At 56.1% G+C, this 27,488-nt stretch overlaps 1 protein-coding gene across 2 annotated transcripts in view; it reads left to right on the plus strand.

The window, feature by feature from the left end:
- The first annotated feature begins 272 nt into the window (after positions 1 to 272).
- LOC139254643 (interleukin-12 receptor subunit beta-2-like) overlaps positions 273 to 27,488 on the plus strand; it is a 60,452-nt gene continuing 33,236 nt past the window's right edge. The window contains exons 1-5 of one of the 2 annotated variants that reach the window (XM_070873765.1): positions 273 to 465; positions 4,402 to 4,477; positions 6,547 to 6,679; positions 8,405 to 8,547; positions 10,099 to 10,256. In XM_070873765.1, coding sequence (XP_070729866.1) covers positions 4,405 to 4,477; positions 6,547 to 6,679; positions 8,405 to 8,547; positions 10,099 to 10,256 — 507 coding nt within the window. In that variant the 5' untranslated portion in view covers positions 273 to 465; positions 4,402 to 4,404. The remainder of the gene's footprint in view (positions 466 to 4,401; positions 4,478 to 6,546; positions 6,680 to 8,404; positions 8,548 to 10,098; positions 10,257 to 27,488) is intronic. The other variant, XM_070873766.1, reaches the window with a different exon arrangement.

Here is a 27,488-nt window from a genome sequence, read left to right on the forward strand (position 1 = left end):
CTCTCTCTGCCTCACTCTCTCTGTCTCCCTATCTCACTCGCCCTCTGTCTCCCTATCTCACTCGCCCTCTGTCTCACTATCTGTCTCATGCTCTCTGTCTCTCTCTCTCCCTGCTCTGTTTCGCTTTGGGCAATCAGTGGGTGTGGTTAGTTTTGAGTTAAGTATTTTTTCTAAATAAGTCATCTGTGAGGCGCTGTGAATGTGTGGAAGTGATGTATGTGAGCTTTTCCGCAATCTCTCAGTCTCTCAGTGCCATGATCTGGTGAGCAGCTGTATCGTGCTCTGCTGATATTATTTTGAAATGACTGAAGATTGAGAGCACTCCGGCAATTGGTAAATCATAATCTTTCTAATTCTGGCCACTGCCCCACTCGTTCCTGCATTAGGATTCACACTCGTGTAACAGTGAGATAGCAGCAGGACTGGAGCTATGGCAGAGGCCCCTGAAACTCTCGTCTGAGCCAGGTATTCACAGCACACTCTCCAGCTACTTTTGTACAGAATGAGGGCATCGGGGAGGGGGCAGAGGGAACCGGGGAGGGGGCAGAGGGAACCGGGGAGGGGGCAGATATTCAAGCTATTACTGGGAGGGTGCAGGCTTGGTGCAAGGTCGGTGGAGCGGGAGAGGTGAAAGGTTGGTGGAGAGGTCGGCGAAGCGGGAGAGGTGAAAGGTTGGTGGAGAGGTCGGCAGAGCGGGAGAGGTCGGCGGAGCGGGAGAGGTGAGAGGTCGGCGGAGCGGGAGAGGTTGGTGGAGAGGTCGGCGGAGCGGGAGAGGTGAGAGGTCGGCGGAGCGGGAGAGGTGAGAGGTCGGCGGAGCGGTGAGAGGTCGGTGCTGGTGTGCTCAGCCCAGGTAGAGTCAGCGTTGCAGCATTTCCTGTTGAATCGTTGCTGTTGCCATCGGGATCCTGAGAATCACAGAATGGTACAGCTCAGAATGAGGCCATTCAGCCTATCGAGCCTGTGCCGGCTCTTTGAACGGCCGATCTAATCAGTCCCACTCCCCGCTCTTTCCCCATAGCCCTGTAGATGTCTCCTATTCAAGCATTTATCCAATTTCCTTTTGAAAGTTACCATTGAATCTGTTTCCTCCGCCCTTTCTGGCAGCGCGTTCCCGATCACAACAACTCGCTGCGTAAATAAACCATTCCTCATGTCGCCAGTCACCTTAAATCATCGTCCTCTGGTTATAGACCCCTCTGTTACTCTTTATTTAGTCTACTCCCCTAAACCTTTAATGCTCAGTCCCAGCTTCTCCAGCTGCTCCACACGAAGTCCCTCACCCCTGGTACTACTCTAGTAAATCTCCTTCACACCCTCTCTAAGGCCTTCATGTCCTTCCTAAAGTGCGGTTCCCACAATTGGACACTGTATGAGGCCGAACCAGTGTTTTATAAAGGCTTCGCATAACTTGCTCTCTACCTCTATAAAGCTAAGGATCCCGTATGCCGTTTTAACAGACTTCCCAACTTGTCTTGCCAGCTTCAAAGACTTGTGTACCTCATGGATGCCCAGTTTTGAGCTGCTCGATCTGTTGGGAATCTATCCCATTTAGCACGGTGGTAGTGCCACACAACACGATACTGGGTGCCCTCAGGGTGAAGATGGGACTTTGTCTCCAACTGGACTGTGCAGTGGTCACTGCTACCCATGCTGTCATGGACAGATGCATCTGTGACAGGTAGATTGGTGAGGATGAGGTCGAGTAGACTTTGTGTTGGTTCTCTCATCACCTGACGCAGACACAGTCTGGCAGCTATGTCCTTCAGGACTCGACCAGCTCAGTCAGTAGTGGTGCTACCGAGCCACTCTTGGTGATGGACATTGAAGTCCCCACCCAGAGTACATTCTGTGCCCTTGCTACCCTCCGTGCTTCTTCCAAGTGGTGTTCACCATGGAGGAGCACTGATTCATCGGCTGAGGGAGGGCAGTAGGTGGTAATCAGCAGGAGGTTTCCTTGCCCATGCTTCACCTGAAGCCATGAGACTTTATGGGGTCCGGAGTCAATGTTGAGGACCCCCAGGGCCACTCCCTCCCGACTGTATACCAATGTGTCACCATCTCGGGTGGGTCTGTCCTGCCGGTGGGACAGGACATACCCAGGGATGGTGATAGAGGCGTCTGGCATTTGATTCTGTGAGTCTGACTATGTCAGGCTCTTGCTTGACCAGTCTGTGGGACAACTCTCCCAATTTTGGCACGAGACCCAGATGTTGGTGAGGAGGATTTTGCCGGGTCGACTGGGCTGGGTGTGTCGTGTCCGAAGCCAGTGCCTAAATCGATGAGAGGTGGCCTGTCTGGTTTTATTCTTATTTTTGTTTCTTGTAGCGTTTTTTTTATAACTGAGTGTCTCGCTGGGCCATTTCAGAGGCCAGTTAAGAGTCAATCACATTGCTATGGGTCTGGAGTCACATATAGGCCAGACCAGGTAAGGGCGGCAGATTTCCTTCCCTAAAGGGACATTAGTGAACCAGATGGGTTTTTACAACAATGCGGTCGGTATTCCATGGTTCCATTACTGACACTGGCTTTTTATTCCAGATTTAATTAATTGACTGAATTTAAATTCCCCAGCTGCTGTGGTAGGATTTGAACTCATGTCTCGGGATCATTGGTCCAGGGTCTGGGTTACTGACCCAGTCACATCACCACTGTGGTACCGTTCCCTTAAATTGTACCCTTTAGTTTATATTCTTCCTACCAAATGTATCACTTCACACTTTTCTGCGTAAATTGAATCTGCCCCGTGTGTGCCCATTTATCACTGTGTCTCTGTCCTCCTGAAGTCTGCTCCTGTCCTCCCTGTTTACAATTCTATTATGTGATACTTTATCAACACTCTTTTGAAAGTCCATATACACATCAACCGCACTGCCCTCATCAACCCTCTCTGTTACTTCATCAAAGGACTCAATCAAGTTGGTCAAACACGATTTGCCTTTAATAAATCTCTGCTCACTTTCATTTATTAACATATTTTTCAAGTGCCAATGAATTTTGTCCTGGATCATTGTCTGATAGTTTCCCCACTGCCCAGGTTAGGCTGACGGGCCTGTGGTTTCTGGGTTTATCCCGCTCCCCTTTTATGAACAGGGCTGTGACATTTGTGAAGGTTTCTGGAGTCACTGGACCCAGTGGCTGCTGCACCCTCTGGTGGCATAAGCTCACACAATGTCAACTCAAAACCAGAGGAGCGACAGTACAGAGGTGGTGCACATTCCAGCCCATGACACGGCAACGTGGAGTGATGGGCCGGGATCTGTAGCTCCATTCACTCAATCAGTACAGCTCCCCCTCTACTGACAGAACTGACTCTCTCTGGGTACAGTTCTTCCTCTCCCCAGACTCTCCCCCGGGGTACATCTCCCTCTCCCCGGAGTACAATTCTCCCTCTCCCCAGACTCTCCCTGGGGTACAGCTCCCCCTCTCCACAGACTCTCCCTGGGGTACAGCTCCCCCTCTCCCCAGACTCTCCCCGGGGTACAGCTCCCCCTCTCCCCAGACTCTCCCTGGGGTACAGCTCCCCCTCTCCCCAGACTCTCCCCGGGGTACAGCTCCCCCTCTCCCCAGACTCTCCCCGGGGTACAGCTCCCCCTCTCCCCAGACTCTCCCTGGGGTACAATTCTCCCTCTCCCCAGACACTCCCTGGGGTACAATTCTCCCTCTCCCCAGACACTCCCTGGGGTACAATTCTCCCTCTCCCCAGACTCTCCCTGGGGTACAATTCTCCCTCTCCCCAGACACTCCCTGGGGTACAATTCTCCCTCTCCCCAGACTCTCCCTGGGGTACAATTCTCCCTCTCCCCAGACACTCCCTGGGGTACAATTCTCCCTCTCCCCAGGGTACAATTCTCCCTCTCCCCAGACTCTCCCCGGGGTACAGTTCTCCCTCTCCCCAGACTCTCCCCGGGGTACAGTTCTCCCTCTCCCCAGACTCTCCCTGGGGTACAGTTCTCCCTTTCCCCAGACTCTCCCCGGGGTACAGTTCCCCCTCTCCCTGGGCCACAGTTCTCCCTCTCCCCAGACTCCCCGGGGTACAGTTCCCCTTCTCCCCGGGGTACAGTTCCATGTGTGTAAGAACCCAAGCAGCCATTTTTGAATGTGTGAATATGAAGTGAGTATATTCTACCCGACAGAACAACTAAGCCAATCCCACTCCTATCTCCACCTGGACGTTCCAGCAAGGGGCACTGGACATGATCAGGAGCAAGGAATCCTGGCTGCTTTCCCCTCTCTAACCCGGAGGTACCTCAGCTGGCCAGTGACCGAGACTGGGGTGTCCCAGCCTGTGGGCCAGATACATCACACTGTGACAGGGCATCCACCAGGGAGCCTTGAGTGAATGAGTCAGTTTATGCGATGCTTAGTCTGTGTAACACCAGTTTTAATCTTTCCCTCTCACAGGTGATGCGTGGCACCATGAGAATCGTTCATGAGGTGCTGCTAATGGCTGTACTGATACAGCCTGGGGACCAAACAGGTACACTGCTAATTTCACACCTCCCATCTCCAAAACACTCAGCGTTGCATTCACGTGGCACCTAATCGGATTATAGTGGGGGATTCGGGGGTGAGCATTAAACATGGTTAGAAGGGAGGGGGAGAGTCAAGGTTAAGGGCAACTTTTAGCATGGTTGGAAGTGGGTTGTGTTAGTTGTGAGATACTTCTGTTTACTGTTTATAACCAAGATTCGGAAATGATACCAAAACAGGAAGTATGGTTCATTCTTTAGAAGACCAAAAGAAGCTGTGAAAAGATTTTGATGGGATGGGAACTGGGCTAAACATCGGCAGATGGGATTGAGTGCAAGGTGAATGTTGATAATACTGTGAATGGGAGTGGGCTCGGGGCTGGGAAAGAGAGGGATTGGGGGGGGGGACAGGGTCACAAGGCACTAAAGGCAACACCTGGGGCTGTTATAGCTGTGAGAAACGGCAATAGTTTTCTAGGTTTTATCGCAAGAGGTGTAGAACATAAAAGCCAAGAGTTAATGATAAGCCTGTATAAAACCTGAATGAGACCTCAGTTAGAGTGCTGTGCACAGTATTGTGCTCCACACCACAGAAAGGATATGGAGGTTTCGAGAACAGATTCACTGGGATGCTGCCTGGCCTGAGGAAATACAAATACAAAGGCTTGGAAAATTGGGGCGTTTTTCATTGGAACAGCACAGATTTTGGACGATATGACAGAGAGGTTAAAATTATGAAAGGATGGGACAGGGTAGATAGACGCAGTTTGTTCCCAGTAGTTGAGGGGTCAGGAATTGCCCACGAGATAAGATTCAATGCAAGAGATTTAGTCGAGGGCAGTAGTTCGGTATTTGAGAAGGTGGCAGGTATGTGGATGAATTGTCGGTGTCTGTCTGGTGCTTTCCATTCTGTGCTTCATTATATCTGCAATGTGTTACTGTATTCATGTGTTTTTGGATCATTTGTCTAATATTTCTGATCCAGACTCTATCTGTGATAAAGTATTCCTGAATGCCAGCATTGTCTTGGGTACAGGCTCGGGCATTAGTGCGATCCATGGATAACCTTCCCCAGCCCGGGGAAGGGGAGGCCTGGGTCCCCGGCCCGGGGAAGGGGAGGCCTGGGTCCCCGGCCCGGGGAGGCCTGGGTCCCCGGCCCGGGGATAGGGGAGGCCTGGGTCCCAGGCCCAGGGAAGGGAAGGCCTGGGTCCCCGGCCCGGGGGAAGGGGAGGCCTGGGTCCCCGGCCCGGGGAAGGGGAGGCCTGGGTCCCCGGCCCAGGGAAGGGAAGGCCTGGGTCCCCGGGCCGGGGGAAGGGGAGGCCTGGGTCCCCGGCCCGGGGAAGGGGAGGCCTGGGTCCCTGTCCTTGGCCCGGGGAAGGGGAGGCCTGGGTCCCCGGCCCAGGGAAGGGGAGGCCTGGGTCCCTGTCCTTGGCCCGGGGAAGGGGAGGCCTGGGTCCCCGGCCCGGGGAAGGGGAGGCCTGGGTCCCTGTCCCCGGCCCGGGTCCCCGGCCCAGGGAAGGGGAGGCCTGGGTCCCCGGCCCAGGGTAGGGGAGGCCTGGGTCCCCGGCCCGGGGGAAGGGGAGGCCTGGGTCCCCGGCCCGGGGAAGGGGAGGCCTGGGTCCCCGGCCCGGGGGAAGGGGAGGCCTGGGTCCCCGGCCCAGGGAAGGGGAGGCCTGGGTCCCCGGCTCAGGGAAGGGGCGGCCTGGGTCCCCGGCCCGGGGAAGGCGAATCTGTGTGTGGGTCAGTACCACACTGGGCAGTGTCTTTCCCCACTGGCCGCTGTGCCCAGTGTTGCGCTGAGGTGGGAGCTCCAGCTCCGTGACCCTGCCCATGGGCATTGCCAGCCACTTAGTCTGCCCATTGATGGGGCCTGCTGGACTCCCAAGGTGGCTGGCTGGGACCTGAGCCCTTGCAGGACAACGGTTGTAGCATCAACCAGCTTCCTCTGCCGTCATGTGGCCCAGCAGCCTGAGGCCCTTTGGGGAGAGGCGGGACCAACTGGTGCTCACTTCCTGTCCTGCAGCAGGAATACGTTTAACTCCAGGAGTTCACTTTATTCCTCATTACCTTGGCGCAGATCACCCAAACCCACCTCAAGACCTGCTCTGCTTCAGATTGGACAAGGACTCAGCGGTGACGTGCACCTGGAACCCGAGCAATGACACACTGACCCCCACCAACTACACCTTCTGTTACCGAGAGAAGGGCACGTGAGTGTTCCCTTCACATCAATGCTGGAACTCCACAGCCCGACTCGGTGATGGAGATAACCTTTAGTCAGAACTCGCTCAGAACAGGCCTCAAACATTACCCTGTCCTTTCTCTCTTCACAACATAACCTAGGCCGACACTCCCGGCGCTGAGGGAGTGCCGCACTGTCGGAGGGGCGGTACTGAGGGAGTGCCGCACTGTCGGAGGGGCAGTACTGAGGGAGTGCCACACTGTCAGAGGGGCAGTACTGAGGGAGTGCCGCACTGTCGGAGGGGCAGTACTGAGGGAGAGCCGCACTGTCGGACGGGCAGTACTGAGGGAGTGCCACACTGTCGGAGGGGCAGTACTGAGGGAGTGCCGCACTGTCGGACGGGCAGTACTGAGGGAGTGCTGCACTGTCAGAGGGGCAGTACTGAGGGAGCGCTGCACTGTCGGACGGGCAGTACTGAGGGAGTGCCACACTGTCAGAGGGGCAGTACTGAGGGGTGATCTAATTGAGGTGTTCGAATAACGGAATTCTACCCGGTGTCCTGGGCAGTATTGCTTGTATCTTACATGCCTCGGGCCTCACTCACCAGGCACTCAGCCTCAGTACTGAGCTCACCAAGGTCCAACTGCAATCTCCCCACGCACAGACGACCTGGGGAACTCCACCCAGCAAGTGTCCAGGCCTTCGACAGGGCTGGGGAAACTGAGGGGCAAAAGAACTGGAACACCCACCTCTCACTCGACCCTTCGGCCTGCAATCTACAGCCTTTTAAAATCCAAACTTCGGCTATCTGCTTGAATTTAAAAGAGTTAACTGATGAGCACAGGTTGCAGACTGGCCGTGTATTCCCTCGAGTTAGGAGATTACGGGGTGAGGTCATGAGGTGTTTAAGATGATTAAAGGAGTTGATCGGGAGAAACTATTTTCTCTGGTAGGAGGGGGGAGTGGGTGGAGTCCAGAACAAGGAATGATTACATAGAATAAATAGCACAAAAATGGGCCAACCGGTCCGTACCTGCTCCCACCCTCCGTCATCCAACCCTACCAGCATATCCTTCCATTCCCTTCTCCCTCATGTGTTTATCCAGCTTTCCCTTAAATGCATCGATACTATTCACCTCAACCCCTCCCTGTGGCAGCGAGTTCCACATGCTCACCCCTCTCGGGGTAAAGAAGTTTCTCTGAATTCCCCGTTGGGTTTGTCAGTGACTGTCTGATATTGATGGCCCTAGTTCTAGGTTTACCCCATCAAACCCTTCCAGAACGTTACGGAGCTCTATTGGATCCCCCCCTCAGCCTGCCCTTTGCCAGGCTGATGTCAGGAAGCACTTCTTCACACTCTCCCCCCAAAAAGCTGTTGAGGCCGGGGGTCAATTGGAAATTTTAAAACAGAGATGATAGATTTTTGTTGGGTAAGGGTATCAAGGGTTACGGACCCAAAGTGATTGGATGGAGTTAAGATACTGATCTGCTGGAATCTGATTGAATGTAAAAACAGGCTTGAGGGGCTGGAAGGCCTCCTATTTTTCATTGACCTCACCGTCTCTTCTACTGTTCCCAACCCTGAACTTGGCCATTTCCACCAGGCCTGGGTCTGACTCTCGCCGGGAAGCGCACAAGATAACCTGCGACCTGTCACCTGCGACCTGTGAGCAGTGTTGTTGTCTGTGCTGCTCATGTTGAGGGAGCAGTGATGCTCATGTACTGACAACCTTCTCTCGGTCCTGCTCCTCAGCACTCACCTGGTTCAAAACACCACCCGCTCACCTTGGCTGACCCTGGGAAGGAAGCTCCTCTCTGCAGGGAAGGTGTACGTTGCCTGGGTCACACTGGGAGAGGAACGCTCGGCACCACTGGAGTTTATCATCGATGATATAGGTACAGAGTTCGCTGTGATACTCTGGGGGGGGCGGCATTTCAGTGACGGGCAAGGGCGGCTGTGTAAAACTGGCTTAACATTGGGCTACTGGATATCAGTAACAGACACTTTATTAGCACCTTTATGTGGCATGCCTCTCAGGGATCTGGGTCAGACTCTGGTCTATCGCCTCTGTCACCAGGATTCAAATCCAAGCCAGTGAGGGTGGATTGGGATTGGTCAGTCAGTCCAGCTCCCAGTGAGCATTGCTTCACTGCACAAGCACGGCTCTCATACACCACCAAATAGCAATCTCACTGACAGCGATCAAATGTCTCAGCTCTTCTCCTTTCACTGGGGTACAGTCCCACACACACTGACTCTCACTGGGGTACAGTCCCACACACACTGACTCTCACTGGGGTACAGTCCCACACACACTGACTCTCACTGGGGTACAGTCCCACACACACTGACTCTCACTGGGGTACAGTCCCACACACACTGACTCTCACTGGGGTACAGTCCCACACACAGTGATTCTCACTGGGGTACAGTCCCACACACACTGACTCTCACTGGGGTACATTCCCACACACACTGACTCTCACTGGGGTACGGGTATCCCACACACTGACTCTCACTGGGGTACAGTCCCACACACACTGACTCTCACTGGGGTACGGGTACCCCACACACTGACTCTCACTGGGGTACAGTCCCACACACACTGACTCTCACTGGGGTACGGGTACCCCACACACTGACTCTCACTGGGGTACATTCCCACACACACTGACTCTCACTGGGGTACGGTCCCACACACACTGACTCTCACTGGGGTACAGTCCCACACACACTGACTCTCACTGGGGTACATTCCCACACACACTGACTCTCACTGGGGTACGGGTATCCCACACACTGACTCTCACTGGGGTACAGTCCCACACACACTGACTCTCACTGGGGTACGGGTACCCCACACACTGACTCTCACTGGGGTACAGTCCCACACACACTGACTCTCACTGGTGTACGGGTACCCCACACACTGACTCTCACTGGGGTACATTCCCACACACACTGACTCTCACTGGGGTACGGTCCCACACACACTGACTCTCACTGGGGTACGGGTACCCCACACACTGACTCTCACTGGGGTACATTCCCACACACTGACTCTCACTGGGGTACGGGTCCCACACACACTGACTCTCACTGGGGTACGGGTCCCACACACACGGACTCTCACTGGGGTACGGGTACCCCACACACTGACTCTCACTGGGGTACAGTCCCACACACACTGACTCTCACTGGGGTTCATACCCTCACGCACATAGACACTCACTTTGCTGGATAACCTTTGCACCAGGACTCCTAGCTAATGTCCCTCCCCTTAATGCTGAGGCAGTGTGGCTGAGTGCTGCCCCAGCTGTGACAGCAGTGAGACAGTGTGGGGCGTGGTGGGTCTGTGTGTTTCCCCCAGCCCCAGGGGGTGCCGGTACGCAGTAAGGCCCAGGGTACTGGACCCTCTCTGACAGTGTGTCATGTTGTTGATTTAGTGAAGCCCCAGCCCCCAGCCGCTGTAACCGGGGAAACAGCGACGGACGATCCAAAGGTAATCCGGGTCACGTGGACCAACCCCACCAACCTCGACTCATCCGCCAGCTTCCAGTTTGAGCTTCAGTACCGAGTGGCTGGAGACGCGAGCTGGACTGAGGTAGGTCGGCCTTTAGCCTGTGCACTCCAGCCTGTGTCGGGAGGGAGGCATTGGCTTCCCGTCCTTGGAGCTGCCTTCAGATGTTGTGAGCGCAGGAGGGAGTGAGACGGATAAAGACACGAGCTGGGTGTGACATGCCCCCTCTCGCCGCTCACTCACCCCCATACCCAGGGAACAGCCTGGGACATCGGCATTTACTTCACTGAGGATTTGCAGGAAGGAATTGATGATCTAATCTGAGGGTACGTGTTCACAAGGGGCGGGTAGGGGGGTCTGACATGAGGGTCTGTGTTGACGAGAGGCAGGTAGAGGGAGAGGGAGAGGGTCTGACATGAGGGTCCTGCTGGTTGGTGTCAGCGGCAGGTTGGGGCCATAAAAGGAGTGGCGAGCGGTGGCCCCTGGACAGCGAGGTGGTGTACCGTCGCAAGGTACAACGTGAGCTGGTGCAGGAGGGCAACGGCAGCGAAGAGTGACGTCATCAAGGTCCAGGTCGGTGATTGGAGCGTGGGCAGGAGCGGCGAGGTCGGGGCGAAGGAGCGGGGAGAGGTTGTAGAGGGACGTGATCGGGGCCCAGGAGAGGAGAGGGCCCAGGGGCAGCACGGCCCAGCCCACACTGCGATAGGTGTGCACTGGGTCAGTGCAGCAGAGCAGGTCTCCGGTCCTCCTGGGTAACCCTTGCCACCGGACCAAGGCCTAGCTCTGTCAAGCCCGTGTGGTGGCTGGTGTACAACGGTCACCCCACGTTAAAACAATCCACACACAGGCATCTTCCACCCTTCAACATGTAGTTCGGGATCCGGAATATTAGCTCCTTCATTGAAACACCTGTGAACTCATCCATTTGTGGCGTGGAAGCGAGTCATCCTCGATACGAGGGACTGCCTATGATGATGATGACTGGTTGGTGTCATCACGGACTGCACAGACCCAGCCAGCCCTTGCAAGCCCCTGCTGTAGCATGTATAGAAGCTGCAGTGACTGATGCTGCACAAACCAGCGATCTCAGCAGCCCTGCCTGAAGTCTGGCAGCTGCAGGAATCTCCTGGGTAGTCGTCAGATACTTTCTGCGGTGTGTTGCTGGTGTGGATCGTGGACTCCTCCCACTTACCCACCATCTGAACCACAAGCTTTGAACCCATCCCCACTGTCTGAACGTCAGATCGACACTCCACAATCATTCATACAAAAGCTAAATACTGCGCATGCTTTAATCTGGAATCAAAACAGAAAATGCTGGAAATCTCAGCGGGTCAGGCAGCGTCTGTGGACACCCTCCAGTTCTGACGAAGGGTTAACGTTTCGGGTCGATGGCCCTTGGTCAGAACTGGAGAGTGTTCAGAAAGAACGGATTCTTAACCTGCATTGAAAAGGGGAGGGGAAGAAAGAACAAAAGAGAAGGTCTGTGACAGGGTGGAAGGCAGGAGAGATTAGAGAGACACAAGGGATGATGGGCCAACTTGAGATGGTAATGGCAGGAGTTAGACAAACATTAGTCAGGATCGGGTGTGAATGGTGGGATAATAACCATAGAAACAGAGAAAATAGGTGCAGGAGTAGGCCATTCGGCCCTTCGAGTCTGCACCGCCATTCAATAAGATCATGGCTGAACATTCCCTCAGTACCCCTTTCCTGCTTTCTCTCCATACCCCTTGATCCCTTTAGCCGTAAGGGCCACATCTAACTCCCTCTTGAATATATCCAATGAACTGGCATCAACAACTCTCTGCGGCAGGGAATTCCACAGGTTAACAACTCTCTGAGTGAAGAAGTTTCTCCTCATCTCAGTCCTAAATGACCTACCCCTAAGACTATGTCCCCTGGTTCAGGACTTCCCCAACATCGGGAACGTTCTTCCCGCATCTAACCTGTCCAGTCCCGTCAGAATTTTATATGTTTCTATGAGATCCCCTCTCATCCTTCTAAACTCGAGTGAATAAAGGCCCAGTTGATCCAGTCTCTCCTCATATGTCAGTCCGGCCATCCCGGGAATCAGTCTGGTGAACCTTCGCTGCACTCCCTCAATAGCAAGAACGTCCTTCCTCAGATTAGGAGACCAAAATTGAACACAATATTCCAGGTGAGGCCTCACCAAGACCCTGTACAACTGCAGTAAGACCTCCCTGCTCCTATACTCAAATCCCCTAGCTATGAAGGCCAACATACCATTTGCCTTCATTACCGCCTGCTGTACCTGCGTGCCAACTTTCAATGACTGATGAACCATGACACCCAGGTCTCGTTGCATCTCCCCTTTTCCTAATCTGCCGCCATTCAGATAATATTCTGTCTTTGTGTTTTTGCCCCCAAAGTGGATAACCTCACATTTATCCACATTATACTGCATCTGCCATGCATTTGCCCACTCACCTAACCTGTCTAAGTCACCCTGCAGTCTCTTAGCATCCTCCTCACATCTCACACTGCCACCCAGTTTAGTGTCATCTGCAAACTTGGAGATATTACACTCAATTCCTTCATCTAAATCATTGATATATATTGTAAAGAGCTGGGGTCACTGCCTACCATTCTGAAAAGGACCCATTTATCCCGACTCTCTGCCAACCAGTTCTCTATCCACGTCAGTACATTACCCCCAATTTTGCACACCAATCTCTTGTGTGGGACCTTGTCAAAAGCCTTTTGAAAATCCAAATACACCACATTCACAGGTTCTCCCTTGTCCACTCTACTAGTTACATCCTCAAAAAATTCCAGAAGATTTGTTTAGCATGATTCCCCTTTCATAAACCCATGCTGACTTGGACCGATCCTGTCACTGCTTTCCAAATGCGCTGCTATTTCATCTTTAATAATTGATTCCAACATTTTCCCCACCACCGATGTCAGGCTAACCGATCGATAAATACCCGCTGCCATTGGAGACACGGAGAAATAAAGAAACAGGCTCGGGGGGCGGGCGGAGGGGCAGGGAGGGGCGGGCGGGCGGAGGGGCAGGGAGGGGCGGGCGGAGAGTCGGGGGGCGGGCGGGTGGAGGGGCGGAGGGTGGGGAGCCAAGGATTGGCAGAGGTTACGGTCTGAAATTGTTGAACTGGATGTTGAGCCTGTAAAGTGCTGAACTGAAAGATAAGGTGCTGCTCCTTGAGCTTACGTTGAGCTTCGTTGGAAGAGTGCAGGAGGCCAAGGATGGAGATAGAGTGGGGGTGGAGTGGAGAATTAAAGTGACAGGCGATCGGAAGCTCGGGGTCACACTTGCGGACTGGTCATTATCCCGCTGTTCACACCCGGTCCCGACTAATGTGTTTCTAACTCCTGCCATTACCACCTCAATTCTACCCATCATCCCTTTTGTCTCTCTAATATCTCCTGTCTCCCACCCTATCACAGGCCTTCCCTCTCGTTCTTTCTTCCCCTCCCCCTTTCAGTGCAGGTTAAGAATCCGTTCTTTCCGAACACTCTCCAGTTCTGACGAAGGGTTGGTGACCTGAAACGTTAACTCTGCTCCCTCTCCACAGATGCTGCCTGACCCGCTGAGATTTCCAGCATTTTCTGTTTTTACTCTCGATCATTGCTCTTCTGAAGGCTGGGGACATTCCTTCTGACCACCGAGTAATTCCTGGCCAGGAGGAGCCTCAGTGCTGGTGCGTGAGATGTCTGGGTGAGGGAGGGGCAGGAGCAGTATCGACTTTCTTTGGTCAGTCTGCAAGATCAACACTGAAAGCTGAGAGGCTGCTTCCTGAATGCGATGGTTAAAACTGAGAAAATGGGGTTGTGAGTTGCCCCTCACGCGCAGGATCTAACTGTGACACCCGAGGAAGTTCCCTCTCACTGGGACACAGACTGACCAGAGGGAGTTCCCTCTCACTGGGACACAGACTGACCAGAGGGAGTTCCCTCTCACTGGGACACAGACTGACCAGAGGGAGTTCCCTCTCACTGGGACACAGACTGACCAGAGGGAGTTCCTTCTCACTGGGACACAGACTGACCAGAGGGAGTTCCTTCTCACTGGGACACAGACTGACCAGAGGGAGTCCCCTCTCACTGGAACACAAACTGGCCAGGGGGAGTTCCCTCTCACTGGGACACAGACTGACCAGAGGGAGTTCCCTCTCACTGGGGCACAGACTGACCAGAGGGAGTTCCCTCTCACTGGAACACAGACTGACCAGAGGGAGTTCCCTCTCACTGGGACACAGACTGACTGACCATAGGGAGTTCCCTCTCACTGGGACACAGACTGACCAAAGGGAGTTCCCTCTCACTGGGACACAGACTGACTGACCAGAGGGAGTCCCCCATCACTGGGACACAAACTGGCCAGAGGGAGTTCCCTCAGTGGGACACAGACTGACCAGAGGGAGTTCCCTCTCACTGGGACACAGACTGACCCGAGGAAGTTCCCTCTCACTGGGACACAAACTGGCCAGAGGGAGTTCCCTCAGTGGGACACAGACTGACCAGAGGGAGTTCCCGCTCACTGGGACACAGACTGACCAGAGGAAGTCCCCTCTCACTGGGACACAGACTGACCAGAGGGAGTTCCCTCTCACTGGGACACAGACTGACCAGAGGGAGTTCCCTCTCACTGGGACACAGACTGACCAGAGGGAGTCCCCTCTCACTGGGACACAGACTGACCAGAGGGAGTTCTTTCTCACTGGGACACAGACTGACCAGAGGGAGTTCCTTCTCACTGGGACACAGACTGACCAGAGGGAGTTGCCTCTCACTGGGACACAGACTGACCAGAGGGAGTTCCCTCTCACTGGGACACAGACTGATCAGAGGGAGTTCCCTCTCACTGGGACACAGACTGACTGACCAGAGGGAGTTCCCTCTCACTGGGACAAAGACTGACTGACCAGGGGGAGTTTCCTTTCACTGGGACACAGACTGACCAAGAGATTTCCCTCTCACTGGGACACAGACTGACTGACCAGAGGGAGTCCCCCATCACTGGGACACAAACTGGCCAGAGGGAGTTCCCTCAGTGGGACACAGACTGACCAGAGGGAGTTCCCTCTCACTGGGACACAGACTGACCCGAGGAAGTTCCCTCTCACTGGGACACAAACTGGCCAGAGGGAGTTCCCTCAGTGGGACACACACTGACCAGAGGGAGTTCCCTCTCACTGGGACACAAACTGGCCAGAGGGAGTTCCCTCAGTGGGACACAGACTGACCAGAGGGAGTTCCCTCTCACAGGGACACAGACTGACCAAAGGGAGTTCCCTCTCACTGGGACACAGACTGACTGACCAGAGGGAGTTCCTTCTCACTGGGACACAGACTGACCAGAGGGAGTTCCTTCTCACTGGGACACAGACTGACTGACCAGAGGGAGTTTCCTCTCACTGGGACAAAGACTGACTGACCAGAGGGAGTTTCCTCTCATTGGGACACAGACTGACCAGAGAGATTTAAATCTCACTGGGACACAGACTGACTGACCAGAGGGAGTTCCCTCTCACTGGGACACAGACTGACTGACCAGAGGGAGTTCCCTCTCACTGGGACACAGACTGACCAGAGGGAGTTCCCTCTCACTGGGACACAGACTGACTGACCAGAGGGAGTTCCCTCTCACTGGGGCACAGACTGACCAGAGGGAGTTCCCTCACTGGGACACAAACTGACTAGAGGGAGTTCCCTCTCACTGGGACACAGACTGACCAGAGGGAGTTCCCTCTCACTGGGACACAGACTGACCAAAGGGAGTTCCCTCTCACTGGGACACAGACTGACCAGAGGAAGTTCCCTCTCACTGGGACACAGACTGACTGACCAGAGGGAGTTGCCGCTCACTGGGACACTGACTGACCAGAGGGAGTTCCCTCACTGGGACTGACTGACCAGAGGGAGTTGCCTCTCACTGGGACACAGACTGACCAGAGGGAGTTCCCTCTCACTGGGACACAGACTGACCAGAGGGAGTTCCCTCTCACTGGGACACAGACTGACTGACCAGAGGGAGTTCCCTCTCACTGGGACAAAGACTGACTGACCAGAGGGAGTTTCCTCTCACTGGGACACAGACTGACCAGAGGGAGTCCCCTCTCACTGGGACACAAACTGACCCGAGGGAGTTCCCTCAGTGGGACACAGACTGACCAGAGGGAGTCCCTCTCACTGGGACACAGACTGACCAGAGGGAGTTCCCTCTCACTGGGACACAGACTGACCAGAGGGAGTCCCCTCTCACTGGAACACAGACTGACCAGAGGGAGTCCCCTCTCACTGGGACACAGACTGACCAGAGGGAGTTCCCTCTCACTGGGACACAGACTGACCAGAGGGAGTCCCCTCTCACTGGGACACAAACTGGCCAGAGGGAGTTCCCTCAGTGGGACACAGACTGACCAGAGGGAGTTCCCTCTCACTGGGACACAGACTGACCCGAGGAAGTTCCCTCTCACTGGGACACAGACTGACCAGAGGGAGTCCCCTCTCACTGTGACACAAACTGGCCAGAGGGAGTTCCCTCTCACTGGGACACAGACTGACCAGAGGGAGTCCCCTCTCACTGGGACACAGACTGACCAGAGGGAGTTCCTTCTCACTGGGACACAGACTGACCAGAGGGAGTTCCTTCTCACTGGGACACAGACTGACCAGAGGGAGTTCCCTCTCACTGGGACACAGACTGACCAGAGGGAGTTCCCTCTCACTGGGCCACAGACTGACCACAGGGAGTCCCCTCTCACTGGGACACAGACTGACCAGAGGGAGTCCCCTCTCACTGGAACACAAACTGGCCAGAGGGAGTTCCCTCTCACTGGGACACAGACTGACCAGAGGGAGTTCCCTCTCACTGGGGCACAGACTGACCAGAGGGAGTTCCCTCTCACTGGAACACAGACTGACCAGAGGGAGTTCCCTCTCACTGGGACACAGACTGACTGACCATAGGGAGTTCCCTCTCACTGGGACACAGACTGACCAAAGGGAGTTCCCTCTCACTGGGACACAGACTGACCAGAGGGAGTGCCCTCTCACTGGGACACAGACTGACCAGACGGAGTCCCCTCTCACTGGGACACAAACTGACCAGAGGGAGTCCCCTCTCACTGGGACACAGACTGACCAGAGGGAGTCCCCTCTCACTGGGACACAAACTGGCCAGAGGGAGTACCCTCAGTGGGACACAGACTGCCAGAGGGAGTCCCCTCTCACTGGGACACAGACTGACCAGAGGGAGTCCCCTCTCACTGGGACACAAACTGACCAGAGGAAGTTCCCTCTCACTGGGACACAGACTGACCAGAGGGAGTCCCCTCTCACTGGGACACAAACTGACCAGAGGGCGTTCCCTCAGTGGGACACAGACTGACCAGAGGGAGTTCCCTCTCACTGGGACACAGACTGACCAGAGGGAGTTCCCTCTCACTGGGACACAGACTGACCAGAGGGAGTCCCCTCTCACTGGGACACAGACTGACCAGAGGGAGTCCCCTCTCACGGGGACACAGACTGACCAGAGGGAGTCCCCTCTCACTGGGACACAAACTGACCCGAGGGAGTTCCCTCAGTGGGACACAGACTGACCAGAGGGAGTCCCCTCTCACTGGGACACAGACTGATCAGAGGGAGTTCCCTCTCACTGGGACACAGACTGACTGACCATAGGGAGGTCCCTCTCACTGGGACACAGACTGACCAAAGGGAGTTCCCTCTCACTGGGACACAGACTGACCAGAGGGAGTGCCCTCTCACTGGGACACAGACTGACCAGAGGGAGTCCCCTCTCACTGGGACACAAACTGACCAGAGGGAGTCCCCTCTCACTGGAACACAGACTGACCAGAGGGAGTTCCCTCTCACTGGGACACAGACTGACTGACCATAGGGAGTTCCCTCTCACTGGGACACAGACTGACCAAAGGGAGTTCCCTCTCACTGGGACACAGACTGACCAGAGGGAGTGCCCTCTCACTGGGACACAGACTGACCAGAGGGAGTCCCCTCTCACTGGGACACAGACTGACCAGAGGGAGTCCCCTCTCACTGGGACACAAACTGGCCAGAGGGAGTACCCTCAGTGGGACACAGACTGACCAGAGGGAGTCCCCTCTCACTGGGACACAGACTGACCAGAGGGAGTCCCCTCTCACTGGGACACAAACTGACCAGAGGAAGTTCCCTCTCACTGGGACACAGACTGACCAGAGGGAGTCCCCTCTCACTGGGACACAAACTGACCAGAGGGCGTTCCCTCAGTGGGACACAGACTGACCAGAGGGAGTTCCCTCTCACTGGGACACAGACTGACCAGAGGGAGTTCCCTCTCACTGGGACACAGACTGACCAGAGGGAGTCCCCTCTCACTGGGACACAGACTGACCAGAGGGAGTCCCCTCTCACTGGGACACAGACTGACCAGAGGGAGTCCCCTCTCACTGGGACACAGACTGACTGACCAGAGGGAGTTGCCGCTCACTGGGACACTGACTGACCAGAGGGAGTTCCCTCACTGGGACTGACTGACCAGAGGGAGTTGCCTCTCACTGGGACACAGACTGACCAGAGGGAGTTCCCTCTCACTGGGACACAGACTGACCAGAGGGAGTTCCCTCTCACTGGGACACAGACTGACTGACCAGAGGGAGTTCCCTCTCACTGGGACAAAGACTGACTGACCAGAGGGAGTTTCCTCTCACTGGGACACAGACTGACCAGAGGGAGTCCCCTCTCACTGGGACACAAACTGACCCGAGGGAGTTCCCTCAGTGGGACACAGACTGACCAGAGGGAGTCCCTCTCACTGGGACACAGACTGACCAGAGGGAGTTCCCTCTCACTGGGACACAGACTGACCAGAGGGAGTCCCCTCTCACTGGAACACAGACTGACCAGAGGGAGTCCCCTCTCACTGGGACACGGACTGACCAGAGGGAGTTCCCTCTCACTGGGACACAGACTGACCAGAGGGAGTCCCCTCTCACTGGGACACAAACTGGCCAGAGGGAGTTCCCTCAGTGGGACACAGACTGACCAGAGGGAGTTCCCTCTCACTGGGACACAGACTGACCCGAGGAAGTTCCCTCTCACTGGGACACAGACTGACCAGAGGGAGTCCCCTCTCACTGTGACACAAACTGGCCAGAGGGAGTTCCCTCTCACTGGGACACAGACTGACCAGAGGGAGTCCCCTCTCACTGGGACACAGACTGACCAGAGGGAGTTCCTTCTCACTGGGACACAGACTGACCAGAGGGAGTTCCTTCTCACTGGGACACAGACTGACCAGAGGGAGTTCCCTCTCACTGGGACACAGACTGACCAGAGGGAGTTCCCTCTCACTGGGCCACAGACTGACCACAGGGAGTCCCCTCTCACTGGGACACAGACTGACCAGAGGGAGTCCCCTCTCACTGGAACACAAACTGGCCAGAGGGAGTTCCCTCTCACTGGGACACAGACTGACCAGAGGGAGTTCCCTCTCACTGGGGCACAGACTGACCAGAGGGAGTTCCCTCTCACTGGAACACAGACTGACCAGAGGGAGTTCCCTCTCACTGGGACACAGACTGACTGACCATAGGGAGTTCCCTCTCACTGGGACACAGACTGACCAAAGGGAGTTCCCTCTCACTGGGACACAGACTGACCAGAGGGAGTGCCCTCTCACTGGGACACAGACTGACCAGACGGAGTCCCCTCTCACTGGGACACAAACTGACCAGAGGGAGTCCCCTCTCACTGGGACACAGACTGACCAGAGGGAGTCCCCTCTCACTGGGACACAAACTGGCCAGAGGGAGTACCCTCACTGGGACACAGACTGCCAGAGGGAGTCCCCTCTCACTGGGACACAGACTGACCAGAGGGAGTCCCCTCTCACTGGGACACAAACTGACCAGAGGAAGTTCCCTCTCACTGGGACACAGACTGACCAGAGGGAGTCCCCTCTCACTGGGACACAAACTGACCAGAGGGCGTTCCCTCAGTGGGACACAGACTGACCAGAGGGAGTTCCCTCTCACTGGGACACAGACTGACCAGAGGGAGTTCCCTCTCACTGGGACACAGACTGACCAGAGGGAGTCCCCTCTCACTGGGACACAGACTGACCAGAGGGAGTCCCCTCTCACGGGGACACAGACTGACCAGAGGGAGTCCCCTCTCACTGGGACACAAACTGACCCGAGGGAGTTCCCTCAGTGGGACACAGACTGACCAGAGGGAGTCCCCTCTCACTGGGACACAGACTGATCAGAGGGAGTTCCCTCTCACTGGGACACAGACTGACTGACCATAGGGAGGTCCCTCTCACTGGGACACAGACTGACCAAAGGGAGTTCCCTCTCACTGGGACACAGACTGACCAGAGGGAGTGCCCTCTCACTGGGACACAGACTGACCAGAGGGAGTCCCCTCTCACTGGGACACAAACTGACCAGAGGGAGTCCCCTCTCACTGGAACACAGACTGACCAGAGGGAGTTCCCTCTCACTGGGACACAGACTGACTGACCATAGGGAGTTCCCTCTCACTGGGACACAGACTGACCAAAGGGAGTTCCCTCTCACTGGGACACAGACTGACCAGAGGGAGTGCCCTCTCACTGGGACACAGACTGACCAGAGGGAGTCCCCTCTCACTGGGACACAGACTGACCAGAGGGAGTCCCCTCTCACTGGGACACAAACTGGCCAGAGGGAGTACCCTCAGTGGGACACAGACTGACCAGAGGGAGTCCCCTCTCACTGGGACACAGACTGACCAGAGGGAGTCCCCTCTCACTGGGACACAAACTGACCAGAGGAAGTTCCCTCTCACTGGGACACAGACTGACCAGAGGGAGTCCCCTCTCACTGGGACACAAACTGACCAGAGGGCGTTCCCTCAGTGGGACACAGACTGACCAGAGGGAGTTCCCTCTCACTGGGACACAGACTGACCAGAGGGAGTTCCCTCTCACTGGGACACAGACTGACCAGAGGGAGTCCCCTCTCACTGGGACACAGACTGACCAGAGGGAGTCCCCTCTCACTGGGACACAGACTGACCAGAGGGAGTCCCCTCTCACTGGGACACAGACTGATCAGAGGGAGTTCCCTCTCACTGGGACACAGATTGACCAGAGGGAGTCCCCCATCACTGGGACACAAACAGGCCAGAGGGAGTTCCCTCAGTGGGACACAGACTGACCAGAGGGAGTTCCTTCTCACTGGGACACAGACTGACCAGAGGGAGTTGCCTCTCACTGGGACACAGACTGACCAGAGGGAGTTCCCTCTCACTGGGACACAGACTGACCAGAGGGAGTTCCCTCTCACTGGGACACAGACTGACCAGAGGGAGTCCCCTCTCACTGGGACACAGACTGACCAGAGGGAGTTCTTTCTCACTGGGACACAGACTGACCAGAGGGAGTTCCTTCTCACTGGGACACAGACTGACCAGAGGGAGTTGCCTCTCACTGGGACACAGACTGACCAGAGGGAGTTCCCTCTCACTGGGACACAGACTGACCAGAGGGAGTTCCCTCTCACTGGGACACAGACTGACTGACCAGAGGGAGTTCCCTCTCACTGGGACAAAGACTGACTGACCAGGGGGAGTTTCCTCTCACTGGTACACAGACTGACCAGAGAGATTTCCCTCTCACTGGGACACAGACTGACCAGAGGGAGTTCCTTCTCACTGGGACACAGACTGACCAGAGGGAGTTGCCTCTCACTGGGACACAGACTGACTGACCAGAGGGAGTCCCCCATCACTGGGACACAAACTGGCCAGAGGGAGTTCCCTCAGTGGGACACAGACTGACCAGAGGGAGTTCCCTCTCACTGGGACACAGACTGACCCGAGGAAGTTCCCTCTCACTGGGACACAAACTGGCCAGAGGGAGTTCCCTCAGTGGGACACAGACTGACCAGAGGGAGTTCCCGCTCACTGGGACACAGACTGACCAGAGGAAGTCCCCTCTCACTGGGACACAGACTGACCAGAGGGAGTTCCCTCTCACTGGGACACAGACTGACCAGAGGGAGTTCCCTCTCACTGGGACACAGACTGACCAGAGGGAGTCCCTTCTCACTGGGACACAGACTGACCAGAGGGAGTTCTTTCTCACTGGGACACAGACTGACCAGAGGGAGTTCCTTCTCACTGGGACACAGACTGACCAGAGGGAGTTGCCTCTCACTGGGACACAGACTGACCAGAGGGAGTTCCCTCTCACTGGGACACAGACTGATCAGAGGGAGTTCCCTCTCACTGGGACACAGACTGACTGACCAGAGGGAGTCCCCCATCACTGGGACACAAACTGGCCAGAGGGAGTTCCCTCAGTGGGACACAGACTGACCAGAGGGAGTTCCCTCTCACTGGGACACAGACTGACCCGAGGAAGTTCCCTCTCACTGGGACACAAACTGGCCAGAGGGAGTTCCCTCAGTGGGACACACACTGACCAGAGGGAGTTCCCTCTCACTGGGACACAAACTGGCCAGAGGGAGTTCCCTCAGTGGGACACAGACTGACCAGAGGGAGTTCCCTCTCACTGGGACACAGACTGACCAGAGGAAGTCCCCTCTCACTGGGACACAGACTGACCAGAGGGAGTTCCCTCTCACAGGGACACAGACTGACCAGAGGGAGTTCCCTCTCACTGGGACACAGACTGACTGACCAGAGGGAGTTCCTTCTCACTGGGACACAGACTGACCAGAGGGAGTTCCTTCTCACTGGGACACAGACTGACTGACCAGAGGGAGTTCCCTCTCACTGGGACAAAGACTGACTGACCAGAGGGAGTTCCCTCTCACTGGGGCACAGACTGACCAGAGGGAGTTCCCTCACTGGGACACAAACTGACTAGAGGGAGTTCCCTCTCACTGGGACACAGACTGACCAGAGGGAGTTCCCTCTCACTGGGACACAGACTGACCAAAGGGAGTTCCCTCTCACTGGGACACAGACTGACCAGAGGAAGTTCCCTCTCACTGGGACACAGACTGACTGACCAGAGGGAGTTGCCGCTCACTGGGACACTGACTGACCAGAGGGAGTTCCCTCACTGGGACTGACTGACCAGAGGGAGTTGCCTCTCACTGGGACACAGACTGACCAGAGGGAGTTCCCTCTCACTGGGACACAGACTGACCAGAGGGAGTTCCCTCTCACTGGGACACAGACTGACTGACCAGAGGGAGTTCCCTCTCACTGGGACAAAGACTGACTGACCAGAGGGAGTTTCCTCTCACTGGGACACAGACTGACCAGAGGGAGTCCCCTCTCACTGGGACACAAACTGACCCGAGGGAGTTCCCTCAGTGGGACACAGACTGACCAGAGGGAGTCCCTCTCACTGGGACACAGACTGACCAGAGGGAGTTCCCTCTCACTGGGACACAGACTGACCAGAGGGAGTCCCCTCTCACTGGAACACAGACTGACCAGAGGGAGTCCCCTCTCACTGGGACACAGACTGACCAGAGGGAGTTCCCTCTCACTGGGACACAGACTGACCAGAGGGAGTCCCCTCTCACTGGGACACAAACTGGCCAGAGGGAGTTCCCTCAGTGGGACACAGACTGACCAGAGGGAGTTCCCTCTCACTGGGACACAGACTGACCCGAGGAAGTTCCCTCTCACTGGGACACAGACTGACCAGAGGGAGTCCCCTCTCACTGTGACACAAACTGGCCAGAGGGAGTTCCCTCTCACTGGGACACAGACTGACCAGAGGGAGTCCCCTCTCACTGGGACACAGACTGACCAGAGGGAGTTCCTTCTCACTGGGACACAGACTGACCAGAGGGAGTTCCTTCTCACTGGGACACAGACTGACCAGAGGGAGTTCCCTCTCACTGGGACACAGACTGACCAGAGGGAGTTCCCTCTCACTGGGCCACAGACTGACCACAGGGAGTCCCCTCTCACTGGGACACAGACTGACCAGAGGGAGTCCCCTCTCACTGGAACACAAACTGGCCAGAGGGAGTTCCCTCTCACTGGGACACAGACTGACCAGAGGGAGTTCCCTCTCACTGGGGCACAGACTGACCAGAGGGAGTTCCCTCTCACTGGAACACAGACTGACCAGAGGGAGTTCCCTCTCACTGGGACACAGACTGACTGACCATAGGGAGTTCCCTCTCACTGGGACACAGACTGACCAAAGGGAGTTCCCTCTCACTGGGACACAGACTGACCAGAGGGAGTGCCCTCTCACTGGGACACAGACTGACCAGACGGAGTCCCCTCTCACTGGGACACAAACTGACCAGAGGGAGTCCCCTCTCACTGGGACACAGACTGACCAGAGGGAGTCCCCTCTCACTGGGACACAAACTGGCCAGAGGGAGTACCCTCAGTGGGACACAGACTGCCAGAGGGGGTCCCCTCTCACTGGGACACAGACTGACCAGAGGGAGTCCCCTCTCACTGGGACACAAACTGACCAGAGGAAGTTCCCTCTCACTGGGACACAGACTGACCAGAGGGAGTCCCCTCTCACTGGGACACAAACTGACCAGAGGGCGTTCCCTCAGTGGGACACAGACTGACCAGAGGGAGTTCCCTCTCACTGGGACACAGACTGACCAGAGGGAGTTCCCTCTCACTGGGACACAGACTGACCAGAGGGAGTCCCCTCTCACTGGGACACAGACTGACCAGAGGGAGTCCCCTCTCACGGGGACACAGACTGACCAGAGGGAGTCCCCTCTCACTGGGACACAAACTGACCCGAGGGAGTTCCCTCAGTGGGACACAGACTGACCAGAGGGAGTCCCCTCTCACTGGGACACAGACTGATCAGAGGGAGTTCCCTCTCACTGGGACACAGACTGACTGACCATAGGGAGGTCCCTCTCACTGGGACACAGACTGACCAAAGGGAGTTCCCTCTCACTGGGACACAGACTGACCAGAGGGAGTGCCCTCTCACTGGGACACAGACTGACCAGAGGGAGTCCCCTCTCACTGGGACACAAACTGACCAGAGGGAGTCCCCTCTCACTGGAACACAGACTGACCAGAGGGAGTTCCCTCTCACTGGGACACAGACTGACTGACCATAGGGAGTTCCCTCTCACTGGGACACAGACTGACCAAAGGGAGTTCCCTCTCACTGGGACACAGACTGACCAGAGGGAGTGCCCTCTCACTGGGACACAGACTGACCAGAGGGAGTCCCCTCTCACTGGGACACAGACTGACCAGAGGGAGTCCCCTCTCACTGGGACACAAACTGGCCAGAGGGAGTACCCTCAGTGGGACACAGACTGACCAGAGGGAGTCCCCTCTCACTGGGACACAGACTGACCAGAGGGAGTCCCCTCTCACTGGGACACAAACTGACCAGAGGAAGTTCCCTCTCACTGGGACACAGACTGACCAGAGGGAGTCCCCTCTCACTGGGACACAAACTGACCAGAGGGCGTTCCCTCAGTGGGACACAGACTGACCAGAGGGAGTTCCCTCTCACTGGGACACAGACTGACCAGAGGGAGTTCCCTCTCACTGGGACACAGACTGACCAGAGGGAGTCCCCTCTCACTGGGACACAGACTGACCAGAGGGAGTCCCCTCTCACTGGGACACAGACTGACCAGAGGGAGTCCCCTCTCACTGGGACACAGACTGACTGACCAGAGGGAGTTGCCGCTCACTGGGACACTGACTGACCAGAGGGAGTTCCCTCACTGGGACTGACTGACCAGAGGGAGTTGCCTCTCACTGGGACACAGACTGACCAGAGGGAGTTCCCTCTCACTGGGACACAGACTGACCAGAGGGAGTTCCCTCTCACTGGGACACAGACTGACTGACCAGAGGGAGTTCCCTCTCACTGGGACAAAGACTGACTGACCAGAGGGAGTTTCCTCTCACTGGGACACAGACTGACCAGAGGGAGTCCCCTCTCACTGGGACACAAACTGACCCGAGGGAGTTCCCTCAGTGGGACACAGACTGACCAGAGGGAGTCCCTCTCACTGGGACACAGACTGACCAGAGGGAGTTCCCTCTCACTGGGACACAGACTGACCAGAGGGAGTCCCCTCTCACTGGAACACAGACTGACCAGAGGGAGTCCCCTCTCACTGGGACACGGACTGACCAGAGGGAGTTCCCTCTCACTGGGACACAGACTGACCAGAGGGAGTCCCCTCTCACTGGGACACAAACTGGCCAGAGGGAGTTCCCTCAGTGGGACACAGACTGACCAGAGGGAGTTCCCTCTCACTGGGACACAGACTGACCCGAGGAAGTTCCCTCTCACTGGGACACAGACTGACCAGAGGGAGTCCCCTCTCACTGTGACACAAACTGGCCAGAGGGAGTTCCCTCTCACTGGGACACAGACTGACCAGAGGGAGTCCCCTCTCACTGGGACACAGACTGACCAGAGGGAGTTCCTTCTCACTGGGACACAGACTGACCAGAGGGAGTTCCTTCTCACTGGGACACAGACTGACCAGAGGGAGTTCCCTCTCACTGGGACACAGACTGACCAGAGGGAGTTCCCTCTCACTGGGCCACAGACTGACCACAGGGAGTCCCCTCTCACTGGGACACAGACTGACCAGAGGGAGTCCCCTCTCACTGGAACACAAACTGGCCAGAGGGAGTTCCCTCTCACTGGGACACAGACTGACCAGAGGGAGTTCCCTCTCACTGGGGCACAGACTGACCAGAGGGAGTTCCCTCTCACTGGAACACAGACTGACCAGAGGGAGTTCCCTCTCACTGGGACACAGACTGACTGACCATAGGGAGTTCCCTCTCACTGGGACACAGACTGACCAAAGGGAGTTCCCTCTCACTGGGACACAGACTGACCAGAGGGAGTGCCCTCTCACTGGGACACAGACTGACCAGACGGAGTCCCCTCTCACTGGGACACAAACTGACCAGAGGGAGTCCCCTCTCACTGGGACACAGACTGACCAGAGGGAGTCCCCTCTCACTGGGACACAAACTGGCCAGAGGGAGTACCCTCACTGGGACACAGACTGCCAGAGGGAGTCCCCTCTCACTGGGACACAGACTGACCAGAGGGAGTCCCCTCTCACTGGGACACAAACTGACCAGAGGAAGTTCCCTCTCACTGGGACACAGACTGACCAGAGGGAGTCCCCTCTCACTGGGACACAAACTGACCAGAGGGCGTTCCCTCAGTGGGACACAGACTGACCAGAGGGAGTTCCCTCTCACTGGGACACAGACTGACCAGAGGGAGTTCCCTCTCACTGGGACACAGACTGACCAGAGGGAGTCCCCTCTCACTGGGACACAGACTGACCAGAGGGAGTCCCC

The sequence above is a fragment of the Pristiophorus japonicus genome, unplaced genomic scaffold, assembly GCF_044704955.1.
Source record: "Pristiophorus japonicus isolate sPriJap1 unplaced genomic scaffold, sPriJap1.hap1 HAP1_SCAFFOLD_563, whole genome shotgun sequence".
Classification (NCBI taxonomy): domain Eukaryota; kingdom Metazoa; phylum Chordata; class Chondrichthyes; family Pristiophoridae; genus Pristiophorus; species Pristiophorus japonicus.